Below are 19,836 nucleotides of genomic sequence, written 5' to 3' on the forward strand. Positions count from 1 at the left end.
ATCATTTTAAAAATATCTGGCAAAAACTAATAACATTTCACCACTGTGTCTAAGAACTACACACTTTTAACGCATTCCACGCACCAACATTTCGTATCTAAAGATCTCATTACAATTTCGCAGCCATTAGCTCGTTATTACTCGCGACGAAGGATTGTTCGTCACAAATAATACCGATTACCAGGTCTCACCACGTGGAGGTTGCTGCAACTGGTATACATACGTAGATGCATACTCTACATAGAGTCGACGAGCTTAATACTAAGTACTCTAAGACTCTGCCAAACAATTATTTGAACTAAGAGGGTGAAGTTAAATTGAGATCGCGACACGACGCGACCATGAAACTGGACTACTGAGTCAGTCCCGTTTCCTCTTGTTGGATCTGGACTCGAGAGGAAGACGACCGACACCTCCGAACCAGTCCTCCACACCCTGTACCCAGCTGGGAGCCACGACGGACCCGACTTGCACCCGTCTCACTGCGCTTTGGACTACACCAGATGAGATACAGAGAGTAGAGAACCGATCCGGAGGAGCCGATTGTCTTCCTCTCGAATACAGATCCACCAGGAGGACGGCAACCGACCTTTTTGTCCAGTTACACAGTTGGTCACTTCACTTATCACATGAAATGATAGTGACCGAAGTGGAGAACGAAGTTGCGAGTCCGATATGGACTTACGAACAAACAAAAGAATTGAACAAATAAATAATAATTGTTTGGCAGAGGACAGACACTCGTACATCCATGCCTTAAAACTAACTTAGATACATGCCTTAAAACTAACCAAACCATACTAAAGTACCCACAAGCAATACCAAGATACAATAACTAAGGGAAACTACACAAGCAAAAATAGGAGAGACACGAGTCGCGGACGCCCGATCGCGGGATCCATATCGAACGAAGGATCGTCGAAGAATGAGCTCTTACCCCTCGTATACCTGTGTCGGTCGAGGGTCGCGGCTCGCTTGTGCGTCTCGAAGTAGAGAAGGGGAAGGGCAAACAACAACCGCGTGACGCTCGATTCGAAGGCTCGTTGTATCAATCGGGAAAATAATTCGTGAAACATTAATATCACAGCAAAATCATATTTCCCATCATTGTTTAAATAATAAGTATTGTTAATAATTAATTGTATTATTGTCTTCACTGAATATTTATTCTGAACCGTGATTGTCATTAATATTTACCGGAAGTATTGTTAAAATTTGTTGAAGAATGTATAGTGGATAAAATATTATTAATTTTTATTTTTATTTTAGTATCTAGATAATCGTTTTAGTTCAATGTTTACGCAGTTTTAATTGATTCGTGTAGAACTCTTATTTTAAATACCATCCTCGATTTCAACTGAAATAATAATTTTGTATTACTCCTATTCCACATGAATTTTGAATTTCACCTGGAATAATAATTTTATGTGTAACACTCCTTTTCATAGAGTAGAAAAGTTTTTTTATTTGATTATCGTCTTCTTAATTTAAATGAATGAACTCAAATTAATTAGTTTCTATCGAAACTTATCCCGTTGTAAATCAATCCTGAATGTTGACGGAGTACATAACTTCGCGGATATTCCTTGAATCCGTCGATGAATGACGTTGCAAAACGTCTAGTGATCTTTAATCCAGCAAAACTACAAATACTGGTTATTCTAGATCTGTTGAAGAAAAAACATCGTTTCGATAGTCTAGTTATCTGATTTAGTTATTTTATTCTTAATGCAAATGAGTCAATTCAACTGAGACATCATCAGCCCACGTCAAACTTGATCCGAGCTCAAACCACTCTTCGGTTTTCATCGAAAAGCTATAATTTCCTAGATAATAACAGCTTTCCTATATTCATGGAAGGAAAAAGATCGTTGCAGAAGGCTTCAACAGTTTCCTTATTTAGCTGGCTTCTTCGTGGTGCGATTGGACCGACACAAAATTATTAGCCTGAGTAATAATTTGCGGTGTTATGAAACACACCTCAGTTTCATGAGAAACGATAAATTATAGACAAGACTATCTTTCTTCGATGCACTGAATGCATTGAATGCTCTGTGCCAGTCCCATTGTTTATCTAGCTTTTTCTATATGCAAACTGGATAACCTCATTCAAACTCAACTTGATCCCATAGCAAACCAATTCTCAGTTTGAACAAATGCCATAATTTCAAAGACAAGAATATCTTTCTCCGATTCATCGAAGAAACGACGTAATTCCAAAATCCATCAACAAGCCTCTAACTAATTAACCCTTACTCGATGCAAACCAGCAAACTCCATTCAAACTCAAGTCGACCCCATGGCGAACCAATTCTCAGTTCAAACGCGCAGCGTAATTTCATTCATAACAATAGCTTTCCTCGACTGTTAGAAGAAAAAGGCACCGTTTCAAGACGCTTGGACAGTCCCTTTATCTATCTACCTTTTTCTCGCCAGCGTCTTGGAAGAGTGGCTTCCTCTTCTCATGCATTACGCCGAGCAGCCACCCCCGGAGGGGTCTCTGGTTTCTTAATGCCGGCTATACGCAGCCAAGGATTGCACGCGAAGGTATTAATATATAATTAACCGGCCAGGTTGTAGATCGTATCTGAAAACCTCCTTATCGACCAGCAGGCCGCCGATACCGGGGCTACCCATATTATGCGAAGACCCTTTACGTGGCTTCGTACCTCGTTCGACGAGCTGCTGCACCGCTCCCGGCGTTTATTTTTCTTGTTTCACCTCCTCCTCCTCTTCCCTCTCGTTCTTCCTTTCGTGGCTTTTCTTTGCTGGTTCGTTTCGTGTCTCACATTTTTTGTTTCTTATTAGATGGAACACGGCGCAAGTTCCTGTTTCGAAAATCGAGGAAAATCCTTGGCTGATTGAGAAATTTCCTTTTGTTGAGCGAATTAATTTCCTTGTAATCCATGGTGGCGTTTAAAGACACTCTAGATCTATGTTTCCTAAAGTAAAAAAACGACCAAATAAATGTAGTAAGTTTAAACACATTTTATTGTTAGTATACTGAACTTGGCAACACGTCGAATGATGTTATTGAAAGTGTCAGAGATTTAAAAATTGATACTTTAGGAATACGTTCACTGATATGCACAAGTTACTGTCTTTTTTTGTGCTTGAACTAGGACACTGTTTTAAACATTTCTGTGTATCAGTAAATTTATTCAACGCTACAATCTTTCGAATTCATTAAACATGTTCACAAGAACTTATGGTGTCAGTCTAGTCTAGTAGCAAATGTTTTAATTACATCTAACATTCAAACAGAAATTTTTACATAATTGTCCTCAATCCTATAACATATATGTCAGTTCATAGATTTACTCTCTCTTTTTTTTAATTCTGAAGATGCTCTCGAATCAGAAAAGAAGCAAATCTTTACAGCAAGCTTTTCGAGTTGCAACTTTCCGTTCCTGCAAAATGTAAATCCTTTCTTGTAGTTTATTTGTGTCGTTATTGTTTTGACAATTAGTGGGTACTTAACGGCCAATCGAAGGTATCCATTACGGCAGAGTCGAAACAAGCCGTCCAACTTCCACAAACGACTGGCTCGCACCTGTCGATGGAGCATAGTTTCGTCTCCCGAACGAAGTGTCGACTGTGCCGTCTTTTTAATTAGCTTCTTTAATCCACGGAATTTCGCCGACGACTTACAAGATGTTGCGTGTCGTCGTATACCTCACATCCGGATTAGTTGTCGTTCGATCATCGATAAGATTTTGATCGAGAACCGGGTGCTCTAAATGAAACGGAATCCCACGTATGTCTCGGCAATAAATTTCGCTTCGACAACTGTTTCGCTTTGACGGATAAGGAGACTTCTTTAAAATTCAATTTGCGTGATATATGTATATGAATAAAGAAAATATCGTATGTTTCGGTGGGATCTACAAGATAAATAGTTTACATGCAATTCATATAATTATATAAAAATAATTGTAAATTCTACATAAATTCAACTGGAATTAATAATCGAATAGGAATTATGTAATTTTGTCCTAATCAATTTTTAATTCCAAGTATTCATATATCTATTTAATTATTAATTTTACTTTTACTCGTTTTATTCTTAAATAAATGAAATAATTACAATACCATTAGTTATTATTTGTTCATAATCACTTCAATTTATAGATTCACGTAATTATTTATTTCTCTTAATAATTACCTTTGAATAAATTATACCTAATTATTGAGCTATAAAGCTTCAATATGTCATTCTAGTAATAAAAGTCTCAACGTCATCGCCGTTTTCAATTGGGAAACTACTACAAAGATACTGATTCTCTAAATATCGTTCTACGCAACATCCGCTCCTCCCACGAGAACGGAGATTCAGTTAGTTCCACAATCTCCTGAACCATCGAATTACATGGATTCTTGATGCACTCTGGTCGCGGTAGGCTGGACCAGGTCTCTTATTACTCTCGATATTTAATTCAGGATCGTCCAGCAAAAGGCGTGGTAGCTCGAGTAGAGAAAAGGGTGAGGGGAAAGCCTGGAAGGGTTGCTCGAAGGGTTGGAGGGGTTCGGAGAGGGGCTCTGTAACCGGGCGTCAGGAGGATTGATGGCGTCTAGATGCAAATGCAGTCAGTCTGGCACGCAAGCAACGTATCCACCTACCGACGCCTTATGCCAGTTAACGCCTTACAACTTAATAATCTTGTTCGGTCGATCGTCTCCCTCACTCTCACTCTGCTTACACCACTCCTCTGCTTTTCTCGCCTTCTTTATCAACCCTTTCAATACACTTCCCTATTTCTGATCCTTACTCTCTGAATTTCTATTATTAGGGTGCCCCAGTGAACAAACGTTTTAGTCACATTGCTTTCTATGGGTTACTTGCAATCTTTCTATAAAAAAAAATATGACACATCTATAACGATTGAGGAGTAAGTCTTCTAGTATGTTGTCTAGTGGATGAGAAGTAACTGTTGATCTCCTTACAAAAACATACTCAGTTATAGATTTTCCATTATTATTACTGTTGCATGGTATTGGGTGGTACAGAAAATTGGTGCCGGTTTTTAAGAAAAGTTCAAGGGCACATGTGAATTTTGATATATAGTTATTGAGTTACTTAGGTACCATTTTGTTAATTTTTTACGCTTTGAAAATAATACAACAAAGACAATCTAACCCGTAGAAGATGTGGAGTGGAAAATCAATTCCATATTCGAAAAAGTATCACTATGGCAAGAAGCCAAACGACTTTTTCCGGAGCAACGTTTACGAGGAACATCTTAATAATTACAAGCCACTCCGAGCAACTCGTCGGGTTCCGTGCGTTCGCCTAGCGGCGGACAATTAATTTCCCACAACAGCCATCATACAAGCAGGTATATACAAACGGGTCGCAATATCTCGGATCTCCCGAAACATTAATATAAACTTAATCACCGTGGTGTTTAACGAACTGAAGGATCCTCATCCATTAGATCATTTCTTCACCTCTCCATCGGGCTCGATCACCGGAACAGTTCTAGTTTTCGCGAGGGCCACCGAGGTGGTAACTCGGGAAAAGAGGATTAATAAAGTAATTTAACCGACGCGAGAGAGCGATAAAGTGCAGCATGCGCGGCAGAAACAAGAACGAATTAACGAAAATCATAATAAATATAATTTTAGAATGTTCTTTTTCTTACGCTACTATATCTTTGAAATTACAGAATGGAGGTACGAATTAATTAATACACATCTAACTTTCTATTTCAATAATTCTCATAAAAAATTGCAACGAAAACGTTGTTGTCAACAATTCTTAAGTATCCTTCAGGTCGTATTTCACAAGCAACACTAATTAAAGCTTTCCTCAAAGGAACTTACATTTTTCAAAATTGTTCCAAAAATTGGTCAATCTTATTAACGACCTACTTAGGATCGAAGAATGGTAGAAATACCGGGAAACGTGCAACACAGCTGTCATTGATTACTTACTATCGTTGAAACGTCGAGGAATGACACAGTGAAACGTGCCCAAACCTATAATTTATCATTATAAATCAGACGTTCTCGTAGTTCGCAGCTTCGAGCGAATTGGCACCGGACACGAAAAAGAAGTTCGTGCACGGTCACCGTGGAAATTCGTGTTGCATCCCTTTCTGGGTGGAAAGTGGCGGTCTCGGGGGTGCCAGAACGTCGTTCCTAACGCTAATGACGTCGTTGACTCTCACTTAACAAGAGACTACCCTCTAAATGGAGGGTTGCGTCCTGCAGCCGACCGGACCCGGCGGTACTTGCCAACCTGGTGATTACGAAACTCGCATTCACTTCTAAATTACATCCGTCGTAAATGCTGTTAAAGCACGTGCAACCGTTCACCTTGCGGAACGTCGACGGAAGCTGAATGCGAAGTTTTCGTCGAATCGATTTATCCGATGCCCTTTAGCTTCCGTGGACGCCATTTCACGCTGTTCGCTTCGCGAACTGCAAAGGTATGTTTTTAAACAGTGCGTGGCGATTTATTCGAGAATAGTTCGTGATACTAAAATTACTAATTTATTTTTGTTGATTTAGTAAAATTAATCCATCGAGCGACATACAGTCGTCTGATACAAAAAGGTTCCTCATCAATTAACTATGAATGTTCATCCATTTATGGGAAATGGAGATATAGGTAAATCTATGAAAATGTACACAAATGCAGTTATACATAAAATATTATTTTACGCTATTCATATTATTGTACATACAATCAATCTCATCTCTATCTGTATTAAAGAAGTTTGGCTAAATTAAATAATAGGTTTGATGTTTTCAAATAAATGTTCCATTTTAAATATGTACACATATAAACTTTATTTGGAAACATCAAACCTATCATTTAATTTAAACTAATTCCTTCAGTAAACACAGAAAGTACAAATATTTATGGGCCTGACTTTATATTATTATTACTATCATAATTTTACACTATTATTATTGCACTATTTAGAAATCAAGGCATACCTCCATTCAAGTTTCTTTTCTACGTAAATAGTACAATATGAACTTGAAGAAACATCTGCTGTCCATCTATCACTATTATTTCACAGTGTTGCGGATTTACGCAACGTATGCAGACTCCCTATGGTTAACTATCCGATCATTACCATTCTGTATTACTTTTTGTATCCGCAGTTCTATGATACCTTGTATAATTTTCCCATTAATAGTCTTTAATGAGCATCACCTGCTTCTTTGTTTGTCGAGGGAAAATCGAAAACAAAAACTGTCAGGAGGAGGAACGAAATGTTGCACGAGCGAGCTTCTAATCGAGATTCGATAAGAATGTTTAATTACGTATCGTCGCGTTTACTGGGATGATCGAAGTCTCTCATTACAACCCATATAATGTATGGAATTGGAAAATGGGGGCCGAGCTATTAAGTTTAATGCCATTATGAAGATGTCAAGACGCGGCAACGTCGTAAAACGTACAATGAAAAAATATTCCACGCGCGTCGCGTATTCGACCCCCGTTTAATTACAGTTTAATTGCACGTTACGTCGCCGGGAATAGACAGCCGATCGCCTTCTTTCATTAAGAAATAGACCGTGGCGATGCACTTATACCTACTCGCGATGTAAATGATCGGTAGGAGTAACAGCGCGTTGTGTTATTTTACCAATCAAGTTATATCGAATTAGTAAAGTCGCTTTGAAAAGTATAGCGTTGTATGTGGTTTAATAATGAAATTAATATCTAATTATTAATTAAGTCTCATGTTAAAGTAATTTACTACTGTATGTTTCCATCTGGTGTTATAAAAATTCTACAGTTACCGTTTAGTTGAAGTTTGACACATTTCTGAATATAACAATTTTATTTGTGTTCATTTTGTTGTATAACTGATTAGAAAATGTATGTCCGTTTTTGGATACGTTACTGCTGTGTACAGAATATATACAGAACATTATTATATGAACTGAAATTATAATATGAATAAAAAATTTGTAAGTGTTGTTTTGAAATAAAGTGAACTAGAATAAAATGGCAGGCTGATCATCAGCAGTACTCGACTTGTGTTTGAGAACACGAATTCCATCGGAGAATGCGTGATGTTCCTACCAGTTTCGCGAAGATTTATTGCGGACGAGCCCGCATGACGCGTTTCGCCAAACGAACGACCCGAGCGTCGTCGATTTAAAAGGAAATCGCTCGTTCGTTACGTCTTCGCGGTCTGCGACTGGTCTGTAACACCTGGTATCACTAACACTCGCCAAAAGTTTACAGGAAATTACATGTATGCCCCAATTTATCCATTATTTAAGGCTAATTTTTATTTCTTCTTATCAAACATGCAATTTCTATAAAATACTTTTGCCTTTTTTGTCGACTAAATAATTATACAGTGTTTTATTTTTTTAAGCAGGATATTTATCCTTAAACAAATTAAAAGAGTTTTTCGATAACAAACTAATAAAATACATATATTATGCATATTTCATTAAACAATTTAAAAACAACAGAAACAAATAATTACAGTTTCGCTATGTTTTTTGCAACACAAGCAAACACCCTCATCTCTGTTACAATAAACAAATTGACAATTACTCGATGTCCATAACAATTTTAAGTACGTCAATGTCTCGTATGCAAGCTTGACAACGTAAACAACCGCACATATAGCCGAGTTCACGTTAAATGTGCGAAGGCGGGTAGAAATAAATAATTCCGTCAATTTTTGAACGTTCTGTAATGGACGGACGCATATGAAAACATAATAAAGACGGGAATGAAACTCGAAGGCACAACCCTTTCAACGATTGGCCGAAATTAATTGCACGGTCATGGGTTCGTGGACAGAGGCAATTTCCGTTTTATATCTGCAAAATTAATGTTCCGCCGATGGTTTCAAATGACAGCCCTTAAAACATTAACGCGTTTATACAGGTTCCTGTTATTACTGTTAATGTGTCTGTCCAAACGTGAGATAATAATTAGTATAATCTTCTCACGACCCTCACTTTCGAACGTGTTTTGACCAATGAATAATACACATTCCCATCTCCTTTGAATTTTCTGGGAAGATCGTTAAATGCTCGAGTATTTTAATGTGACGTCTGCAAATTTCGAGTGAAATCTTGAAATCTGACAAGTTTTAGTAAGAGTCAATGAGCAGAATTTTAATGAATGAATAGATGACGAATAAAAAGACTGCCATTTATTCATATAGGGATTCATTTGGAAAATCTATTTGATTGAATAGTTTGATATTACAACGCGAATCGTATAATTATGTTGTACAGTCCAGATAGTAACTTTAATTGAACAAATACGAATGAAAATGTGTGATGTATTTAATAATTGCGCCGATATGTTAATAATACTATTAATCAAATAAATTTAATGTTTCGACGATTATCAGAGTGTCGAAAGTAGGCTTCTTTATTTCACCTACCATTAGAAAATTATTTTAGAAGATTTCGAACCTAGTGAATCTAATTAGAAAAGGTATCGAACGGGTTATAATCTAAGATACTGAAATTTCTACTCGTTTTCTTGTTCATTTGAGCGAATTGAACTATGTCGATGATACTGCGTCGCGGGCTCCTAAAGGCGCGCAACCACGCGAAGTCTCGATGCGTTAAAATCGCCGGCTGCGCAGTCAAAGAAACTCGACACGACACATAAATACTTAAAAGTGTTTCGCGATAGGGGCGTGCTCGGACTATAATTTCGATTTAATTGCACTTCATTTACGGACGTTAATACACGTGTAAGACGTCGGTCACTATTAAATGCATTCTGATTGCACGGTGTCCAATATTTCGCATGAAACTTTCATGGCACTTTAATGAACCCTTCAAAGAAACAGCATATAAAAACAAAAATTGCAATTTTTCGAATGATAAGAGGTATCTTAACCCTTTCGAACCTGACGTCCACAATTAAACACACAAATTGTCGATACATTACCGATACTATCGTTTAAGGCAAATGTTTAAGTGCACATGAAGAAAGTTTTCCTCAAAAACTACACTATTAGGGTTTCTTTTTATTCATTTCACGAGAAAAAAAAATTATTCAGGTCTGAAAGGGTTAAGTAAGTAGGAACCAGAGCTTTTATTGACTGTTTCATAAACTAGAATATCGAAATAGATACTGAACAACTCCCCAGAGCATATTATACATGTTTTCAAGTGTTTCGCATTTCGGAAGAGCAAACGGTAGACACATGTGTAGTCTACACATGTCTCGGTATAATTACATACAAAGGTATGCTATAACTCAAAGTCAAACGTCAAACCTTAATCTTCCATCGGTTCTCGTTGCAAGCGTATTCCCTTCATTCTATTCAATTCCCGAAACTGTTGCAATTAAAGCTGCTCATGAAGTCGTTTCTTTAAAAAATACCAAATTTCCGAGTTCCCGAAGGTAGAACCGGGCCTTATCGAGGAAAGATAATCCTTCAACCTGCCACCGTGTCCAGCTGGATCGGCGATATATAATGAAGTATAGATTATCAATAATGAGAGGACCGATCGATATCCATCGCGGTCTCGATTGGTCAACTCCCAGCGAGAAAAGAAGAGAGAACAGGGGATGGGAGTAACTGCCGGATAAATAGCGTCTAATTACGCTGATTAATGCGCGGCCGGATGATTTCTTTCCTCCCTCCTCGGCCACGTCAACGACGACACGACCGATTCCCAAACATTATTGTCGATTGGTAAATTTTAATTGGACAAAATGTCTTCGATGAGGATATTTAAAGGGCCTCGACACAGCCGAGCAAATCAGACGACTCCGTGCAATTAATGGCAGCTGGAGTGGATTCGGGTTTGGGACCAAAGTAATCTGTATTCGAGATGGTTTGTTAGCAAAATGTTCTCGCGAATGTTAGGTCACCGATTTGATCGATCCGCCATCCTGGGACCGTCAGGATCTTCCTTCGGGTACACATTTAACTTACTTGTCATCGGATTTGACGATTATTGATTTTAATACACGCGAAGCAAGTTAAGTTATTAAAAATTAGATCGATAGATCTTTCAAGATGCGTCTCTATTTTCTATTCGACTTATTTTACAAAAAAAGAATACATCCTTTCAGTAAATACAAAGAAGACGGAGAAAGAATTAAGTCAAAAGTAAAGCTTGTCTTCAACAGCATTCTCACTCCAAAATTATCGAATTCACATCACAGTAAATATTCATACATATTACGGAAAACAAAGAAAATATAATATTTATGTAGGTTCTCCAGCTCGGACACGCTGTATGCGCGAAGTAAAAAAAATTATGTTGCTTCATTCCTCCGTACGCCTCTGTTCCTCTGCTATTAGCAGTGCAAACGTTATATCCATCACCGACAATTTCGAATCGCGCGCCAATAATGGCGTAATTGCGCGTTCGTGATACGATCGGTCGGGAACACGTAATCTCGCGTATAGACGAAGACCCGCGGAACTACGGATAAAGATAAGGAACGCGTGAAGAATATCCAGGCAGAAGAATTTTAAGGAAACGTAATGCGTATGTTTGTCACAGGAAACTCGGTAAGCGGCGGCTCGTTCGTAATGACGACTTTGCCCGCGCACATGACGGATTATGAATACAAATTACCCACGGCGCCAACATAATTTTAATACGGGGGTAATTTATCACGATAGGACGCCGCTGTTCGCTCGAATTCATCTTTTCCATCGGTACGCCCGCGAAACATCGTCGGAGGTGGTGTTTAAACTAATTGTCCCTGGACGTGAGAAGTAATTTTCCACCGCGGCTCGTCGAGAGTATGAAACGTCTTCGTTCGGGGCGTGCAAAAGCGGAATGAGAGCCGCCTAGCCCAAGAACGGGAACCGGCTAATTCAATATGAACGCATCTACGAATACAAATCACCGTGTAACGGCGGTGTCCTCTTCAGACTCTGATACGGAGAATCGCAAAATGACGCAAAAACCACGACACTCGATCAAAGACGCTCAACCGATGTATACACTTCCTTAATAAACCCTCGACGGTTACAATTACCTCGATTGGTCGGCAAAACGACGATCTTCTGAGTTTCATCGTAATTTATAGCCTCTTCGAAACACACCTTCCTTCAGAGTACTGACAAAACAGAATTACGCCGAAAGAATTTGAAACGTTCCCAAATTATTGCCCGCGATAGAGTGTAATTAGGGACTGCCGTACAATTGGTCGAGCGAAGGTGCCAAGGAAAAATGATGATTTATTAGGCATTGTTAGATTTATATTATAATTTTAATATATTAGTTTTGAATCTGTATAATTGCGAATCTTCTTCATATAGTTACAGGTTGTCTAGAAAATATTTAGTAATATATAAAGCATTCATTAATTAAATTTCGAAAAGATCAGCCACCAGTTGATAATGGAACTCTTTTAGAATTCATCGAAATCCTACTTTACCGTACACAACCGTGTCTCCTAATTGTAAATAAAAATTATATGGTAATTGCGTAGATATTTTTAATTCAAACAATATTTTTCGCGTTACTTCAGCCCTCTCTCCTCGATAATTCTACTTATCAGTAAACCACCACAGTAAAGTATTATATTTCAATATTATTTTGAACCCTTAATGTAACGAATATTTTATTTTAATAGTTACACACGTATAACAATAAACTGTTTACCATTTAGTATTTGAAGTAATATGTTACACATTTTTTATTCGAAACGTCTAAATATTTATTCTGAAATCTCCAAGCAAGGAAGACTATTTAAACTCGATGTTATAGACAGTAGAGGAATTCCTCGCATTCAAAGTTATCTCAGAGACTCTCCATGCAATAAATTCCAACTAATAGGCTGGATCTGTTGGCATACGTTTATTGATGAATCCATCGGTTTTTTGTTTTTTTTTTTATCCGCCAGTTATGAAAGCACCATCTTTAACAGCACCTTCATAGGCAACATTTTTCTCTTACTATACATCTTCCTTGACGAAGAGACTATTTTCCTTCGTCACTTAAATATAGGAATATTTTAACGTAACGGCAGTAACATTATATTCGATGGTATCACACTTCAGCCATGGAATTAGTCGAATCATTACCATCATGTCAGGTTCATTATACGGCGACTGCATTATCGGGGCACGATTGACTTCCTCCATGAAACGGAAAATGTATATTAAGCGTGGAAAATAGATTGAGTAGTTGGCCGTCGATCAAGCCGGACGTGAAAATTGTTTAACTTGTCCCCCTTATAAATTATTTAGCGCGCTACCTGTATCATCCATCAGATTTGATAGTCATTTCCTGTGATAATAACGTGCACGGAGAAAAAATCCTTACGTCGAGGTGCGCGATTGCGATGGTTCAGGGTGAATATTTTCCGACAGACTGCGTAGATTCTCGATAGACACTTAATCACGCGAGTTCCGTAAAAGTTTAATCACGAATTAAAAAAAATCTAAACTTAGTGAACTCCATAAATGGGTAATTAAGTAGATGTATTTATCTGTGCTCGTCGTCGAGGTATTTGTGATTTTAGTTTCGTTGGATCTGATGTATTTGATGAACCATTTAAAGCAAAATGTTTAGAAAATATTATTGAAGACTATCTATTATTAGATTAACGCCTAATAAAATTATATTTGGTGTTCCTAATAATTTTTATTTTATTTTATGTAGAATTTTATATAGAACTACTTTCTCTACATCTTTTAGTGTTTTAATCGAATTGTTTTTAAGTTATTAGCTACCCATATTGAATTTATTCTTTCAAAACTATTAAATAATAATATACAATGTATCTTCTGGAACTCTTTTCTGTTAAAAATACTTTAAACTTATTTGTCATGTAAACAATTCATTTAGTTTGGTATTAAAAGGAACTGCATGTGACAATGAATAATCTCACATGTAATTCAAAATATATATTAAAAGTTGCATAAAGTATTTCGTCTATCATCGGCCAAGAAATCGTTAGAACTTTACTACGAAATCATAGAAATGGAATACGATCGCAGGAGAAAATTAAATCTGCGTCCAGAAGTCAACAATCTGTTTCCCCTGACAATCCCGACCCATGGGAAATGTTTCATATCGCGCTGCTTCATGCCACGATTCAGATAACGGTTGCCTCTATTGCAGAGTCAATCATAATTGCCGATCTTTTTTCAATTCCGCCGGTCCGTATTAGCATACGTATCTGCGCGTATTCCGCGAACGAGTCTGCCAAAACAATCGTGGTTTCGCAGATTCTTGCATCAGATAGGAAGGAGGGTAGACCGACGGCCCTCGTAAAATCACTGAAATTCCATGTTTATTCAATATGCCGGGAATCAGTTTCCTAGCCTATATGAGGCGATTGGGGTGAATGATACCGTGGAACGAACAATTTTTGCGACGATAAGCATTCGATCGTCGCGTGTTTCTATTTTCACGGAAGAAAAGATCCTGCGCCAGCTAATCGACTGTTCTGTATAATTTAATGGCGACGTTAACCCACTATGGGCTCGTGTAACTTTCAGGTCACGTTATACATCGAGATTTTGCAAATAATTTTATTTTTTTACACCAGAAGAGGTATACGTCGTACTTATATAATGTCTCGATAAGCAATAACAATATTCTCAAAGTAATTACAAGTTGTTTGGAGAAAATAATAATTCGATTCATATAACGTTAAACTGAATTCATTAACTATTTTCTTAAATTTATCGAAATAAAATTGTTTGCAACGAACGAGAAAAAATATTCGACTGCATTATTGTGTACATCATACTATTTCTGTATATTTCATGAATTCCAATTTATAGAACTTCAAAAGTTAGTAATTTAAAATGTTTCATTACATTTTCCACTAATTTTACAATTTTACGACATTCTTCTATTAATTTCTATTAAATATAACATTTTTACATAATTAACGAAGTCTCGATACCTCGTTAAAATTTCTGTCAAGATGGAGAATCGCGATAAATGCTCCAAAAATTTGCTTCTGACGCCAAGAAATTGAAATGTATCTATAATGAAAACAAATTCGAAGAAATAATTGAAAGTTTCGCAGAAGCGATGAAGTTTTTGAAGTGGTATGTCTTTTTCATTACAGGCTGCGACGTGGAATCGGACGACGGTAGAAACAAGAGGCGAAGGAGCAGGACCAACTTTAATAGCTGGCAATTGGAGGAACTGGAACGGGCATTTCTCGCGAGTCATTATCCCGACGTCTTTATGCGAGACGCATTGGCTGTGAGACTCGAGCTAAAAGAGAGCCGCGTCGCTGTGAGTACATTTCTTTCACGTTTTTATAAACCTCTAATCCCAAACATATGAGGATAATCCTTCCATGACATCGAACGAAAGAAAGAATGTCGTCGCGAATGAAAAAAATAAAATCGTCAATTGAAACATTGAATATTCTTATTGGTTTACAATTTATATTTTTTTCAGCGACAACATAAAATTGCAAAACGCGAGTGTTACTTAATAAATTTAAGATTATTAAATGTTCTAATTCACAGAGTGTAAGTGATGTAATATATATTTATCTCATCCTAAGCAACAATAACAGCCTAAAAATGAATACAGCTAATAGCAATATGCATCATAAGCTAACAAATATAAAAATAAAATAAAATTCACAAGAAGAAAACATACAGTTCATAAATCGTAAACAAATAAACATTCAGCCATATTATATATCTAAGCTTTCTTGCACAACATTTTACGTAACAATTAATTCTCTTTCTATAAAGTTTCTTTTATATAATTTCTTAGGATGGAATACATTAATTCGAGTTTTTAGTTCATTAAAAAACAGGAAGAAACGATCAACACGTAACTTCGCGTTACGTTAGTCGCGCAGTCATTTTCAATCAACGCGTCTCGACACACCCCGTAATTATCGGCCCTCGTTCCACAACCTCACCCCGATTAGAGATGCAAGTGGAAAAAAACGCGCTTTTATTGCGACCTGATTTCACGTTCCGTGTAGTTTTATCTGACATCCCAGATCGGTCGTTCCGATAGGCGGGAATATATAGTGACTTCGTCGTCATTTTTCGAGGGTTGATGCCCGACAGACGTCGGGGGTAGTTCGGACCGAGAGGTCTCGGTCTTCGAGCTACTCTCCCGGGGGTAGTTAGTACATCTGCCCTGTTCCGAATGCGGTTACCTAAGCAGAGGCCGAACTGTCCCGTTCGAATGTGTTCGAGGGTAGTAAATTGAGGAAGATCTATCCCAGTGTTGCTGCCTTCGACTCGTGGACTGTGCTCACTAGAATAATGAAGAGAATTTTATGTGAACATCATCCCTTCCTCCAGTGGTTTCTCTCCTGCAGAGGACAGATTGGAGCGAATTTTAGAAATAATCGAGTTTCTTGTGCACGACTGATTCAATTATTTAGAATTTGAACTCTAACACGTTGAAATTCTAAGATAAATTAAAATTAACGCGTGAGAATTGGAAGACCATGGAGTATGAGCAGTATGAGCATTATTGTTATTCATAGTATCCGTTGAAAATCTGTTTCGAGTCTTCTTCAAAATTTAAAATATAAACAGTGATAATAAGAAAAGAGGCTTTCTGTTAAAAACAAATTCACTGAGTGTGAGAAATAAAATAAACTTACAAGAGTAAATATTAACTTTACATATCAAGTTTGAAATTAGGATTTGTAATCAAACTTCTCTTATACTTTACTTCGTGAATTTCTTATTTTAAAATAACGGGTGAAAACAGCTGTAGTTGAAATTTTAATTACAATAGTCTTTAATGTACCATGAAAACATGGGTGACAGAACAAATTGACCGTCTTCCCTAAAATCTTAGATCGTGTTTAAGGTTACCTTTCGAATCATCGACCGAGGCGTATGCGAAAGTCACCCATTCCGTGCGCAGATGTAATTTGTCAAGCGCAGGAAATCGATTTCGCGGGAAAACATTTGAATGTTATCACGGCACGGCTTTTTTCTTTAACACGTGGTGCAGTCGTCTCATATTTCACGAAATAAAATAAAAGTAAGTGATATTATTCTTAATTTATTCTTCCGGAAGCTCGACGAGTGAGTAAATTCGCAAAATCACGCAATTGGTTTTTCGCGGAAGACTCACAATTGCGTATAACTCCAAATGAACACATTTCAACATTGTTTCCATGTCTAGCTCCCATTTCTCAAATAATCAGGGATGTTTCTTTCTTAATTGCCAGGTCATATATTTAAAATTCATCTACGATGAATACCTACATTTTCATTGCAACGTTGGTCGTTCAAATCTTGTGTACTTTACCGCTAATATGGTACCGAAACGAATCAACATAGAAAGTAATCCCATTTATTGCGATAACGAGGTTACTGCATGCATCTAACAAGAAATCTGTAATTTATCGCTGGCTACTGAAATTCATTAACTTTAAACTCCAGATGCCAGTTAGATTATTGTTTAACAAATTATTAAATCTGCTATGTTGGAAAGGATTATGTAAATATTCTTTGATTTTTTCTTTCTGTGAAACCAATAAATCTTTTTAATTACGACTTTTACGTGGCGGTAGATTATATCTCGGTTGACGGTGTGAACAAATTTTGCCTTTAAGAAGGAAATTCAATTACCAAAGCAGTTTGACAATTACAGCTTAAATTTATTTTGTTTATACAGTTCATTGATACATAGCTAACTTTGGTCTCATAGGAATGTAAATGATTTTTTTATGGTACGACATGAAGACGACCGTGATGATCTTCTAGAAGTACGAAATGGATATATTTAAATACCACAACGAAAAATAAAGAGAAATGAAGACATGTTGCATAAAAGATTCCATGAAATACCAAGTAGATCTACAAATTACTGGGACTTTGAACGACATTTGTAATTTCTAGTTACAATTAAGTAACTGGCTGTCGACACGTAACATAATAGCAGCCAACATTTCTTATCAACTACACATAGGATTGTAATTTTGTTTTTCATTAAATGTTCTCAATAGATCAAATTTTATAGTTCAATCTTTTGCAATTTTAACGTGTTTGGTAAATCTGGTGAATTAGAGACAAATTTAACACTACAAACACGTGAAAAGATTTACGACATCTTTTCCGGTGTTTCGAAACCCTACACCAAACATGGGAGTATGACAGGATGGTGTCCAATAGGTCCAACGACCGGTGGACCCTCAATTTCACGGCAGATCGAACACGAGGCCACCCTCATATTTTCTTCTCACGATAAGATATTTATATTTATGTTCTTAGACACGCTTCAGGTGGCATATGCTAGGGCACACTACTCACTCTGTAGAGATATAATCTCAAAATGAGCATCTTCTTGCACAAATACGATTTAAGGTAGAATTTATTTAATCGCAACGAAGGTATTCAGTTATTTTGGTATTTAAATCGTAAGTAATGCCCGTCATGAAAGAAATAATTAACGAGAAACGCTGTGAAACCTCGAAATTAAGAAATGTATGCGCAGCAAAGTAAAGCGCAGAGATACGTTACTTGATGAATTATTCAAGACCTCTGTGTAAACATTTTTTTAATAACAAGTTGCTTCGCCAACGCAGTTATTCAGTGACGGTCTAGATAACGAGACATTGTTTAAGATATATGCATAATGCTATCCAAAGCAAGAAAGTTTAAAAATGATTTAATAAAGTAAACGGAAACTGCGAATAAATTACAAAGTATAAAATAAAATATACTTAGGACGTTCGTGGCGCATAAACAATTCACGAGTCAGAAAGAAACTCGATTAACTTAATAATTTTCCGGAAACTGTATTGCAATAACTTTCATTGACTTTCATTTTCTTGCATATTCATTGTTTCGCCTGGATAAACTCGTTAGAAACAAATACTTATTTTATACCACACTAACTACATGTTTAAATTATCTTCGTTCAAAATTTCAACAAAATGTTTTGTAACACTTAAAACACCAAAGAAATGGTTATTCAAGTGAAAGAATCTTATAACATAAAATAATAATAGCTTTCTGATTGGTCACGAAATACTTTTCAATTTTCAAACTTCTTTTTGGTGGCTAATATGGCATTCTTTCGAAAAGAAGAACAATTTGAAAGAAAAATTTGTTTGAATTGGTTATAATTCATCTTACAAATAACAAAGATTTATAACACCGTTTGAAATGAACCTAAACGAGGAATCTAAACGGCACGAGGAACGTGGATAGAGACGCGACGCGCTTAACCAGGCGTTGAAATCACCGGCGCGAAAGCGAGAAAATAGGCGTCTTGGACACGCATTTTACGCATTCCTAAATAGGCGACCGTACAGAGACGCGACAAAATTGTATTGAAATAATATAGGTAAAAAATAAATAGATAACGAATGGAACCAGTATATGTATAGCCAATAATTCAAGTCTGTCATTTCCAATGTAATCCACTACATTTATTTAACTGAAAACTTCAATTTTTGTGTGTTCATTGTAAAATATGTAATTACAATGACTAATATGTAACAAATGAGACAAAATATTTAGCGATTAATTTACGCCATCTAAGAGTTAAATATTTCTTTGTGGCTTGTAAAATACTCAAATCTGTCGTTCAAATACTAATAAATAACGAATGAAACCGATATACCGCGATCAGTTCGCGATATTTATTTTGCTGATGACTCAAATTTCTGTTCGTTAATTACGAAACATTCAAATCTCTAATTTAAATCCTAATTTTGACTCGACGAGTAGGAGATAAGCAGTTGCTTTATCTTGTCGTTCGAAATTGTTATCTAGATAAGAATTTTGCCCATCCGTAGGTCCGTGCGAGCAAATGGAATCTATCCCCTTTGTGCGGCCGAAAAGCGAGTGACCTTGGTGACAGGACCGATCCGAAGATAACCCGAGCTGGTGGTGACACGATGTCACACAGCCGGTGCGTCTTCTCGAAGGGACGGGAATAGGAACA

The 19,836-nt window shown here is 36.9% G+C and overlaps 1 protein-coding gene across 1 annotated transcript in view; it reads left to right on the forward strand.

Moving 5' to 3' along the window:
- The window catches only part of LOC128873819 (homeobox protein unc-4 homolog), a 52,301-nt gene that overhangs the window by 24,653 nt on the left and 7,812 nt on the right, over positions 1–19,836 (forward strand). Inside the window, exon 2 of the mRNA XM_054117703.1 lies at positions 15,011–15,183. Coding sequence (XP_053973678.1) covers positions 15,011–15,183 — 173 coding nt within the window. The remainder of the gene's footprint in view (positions 1–15,010; positions 15,184–19,836) is intronic.

The sequence above is a fragment of the Hylaeus volcanicus genome, chromosome 3, assembly GCF_026283585.1.
Source record: "Hylaeus volcanicus isolate JK05 chromosome 3, UHH_iyHylVolc1.0_haploid, whole genome shotgun sequence".
NCBI lineage: Eukaryota > Metazoa > Arthropoda > Insecta > Hymenoptera > Colletidae > Hylaeus > Hylaeus volcanicus.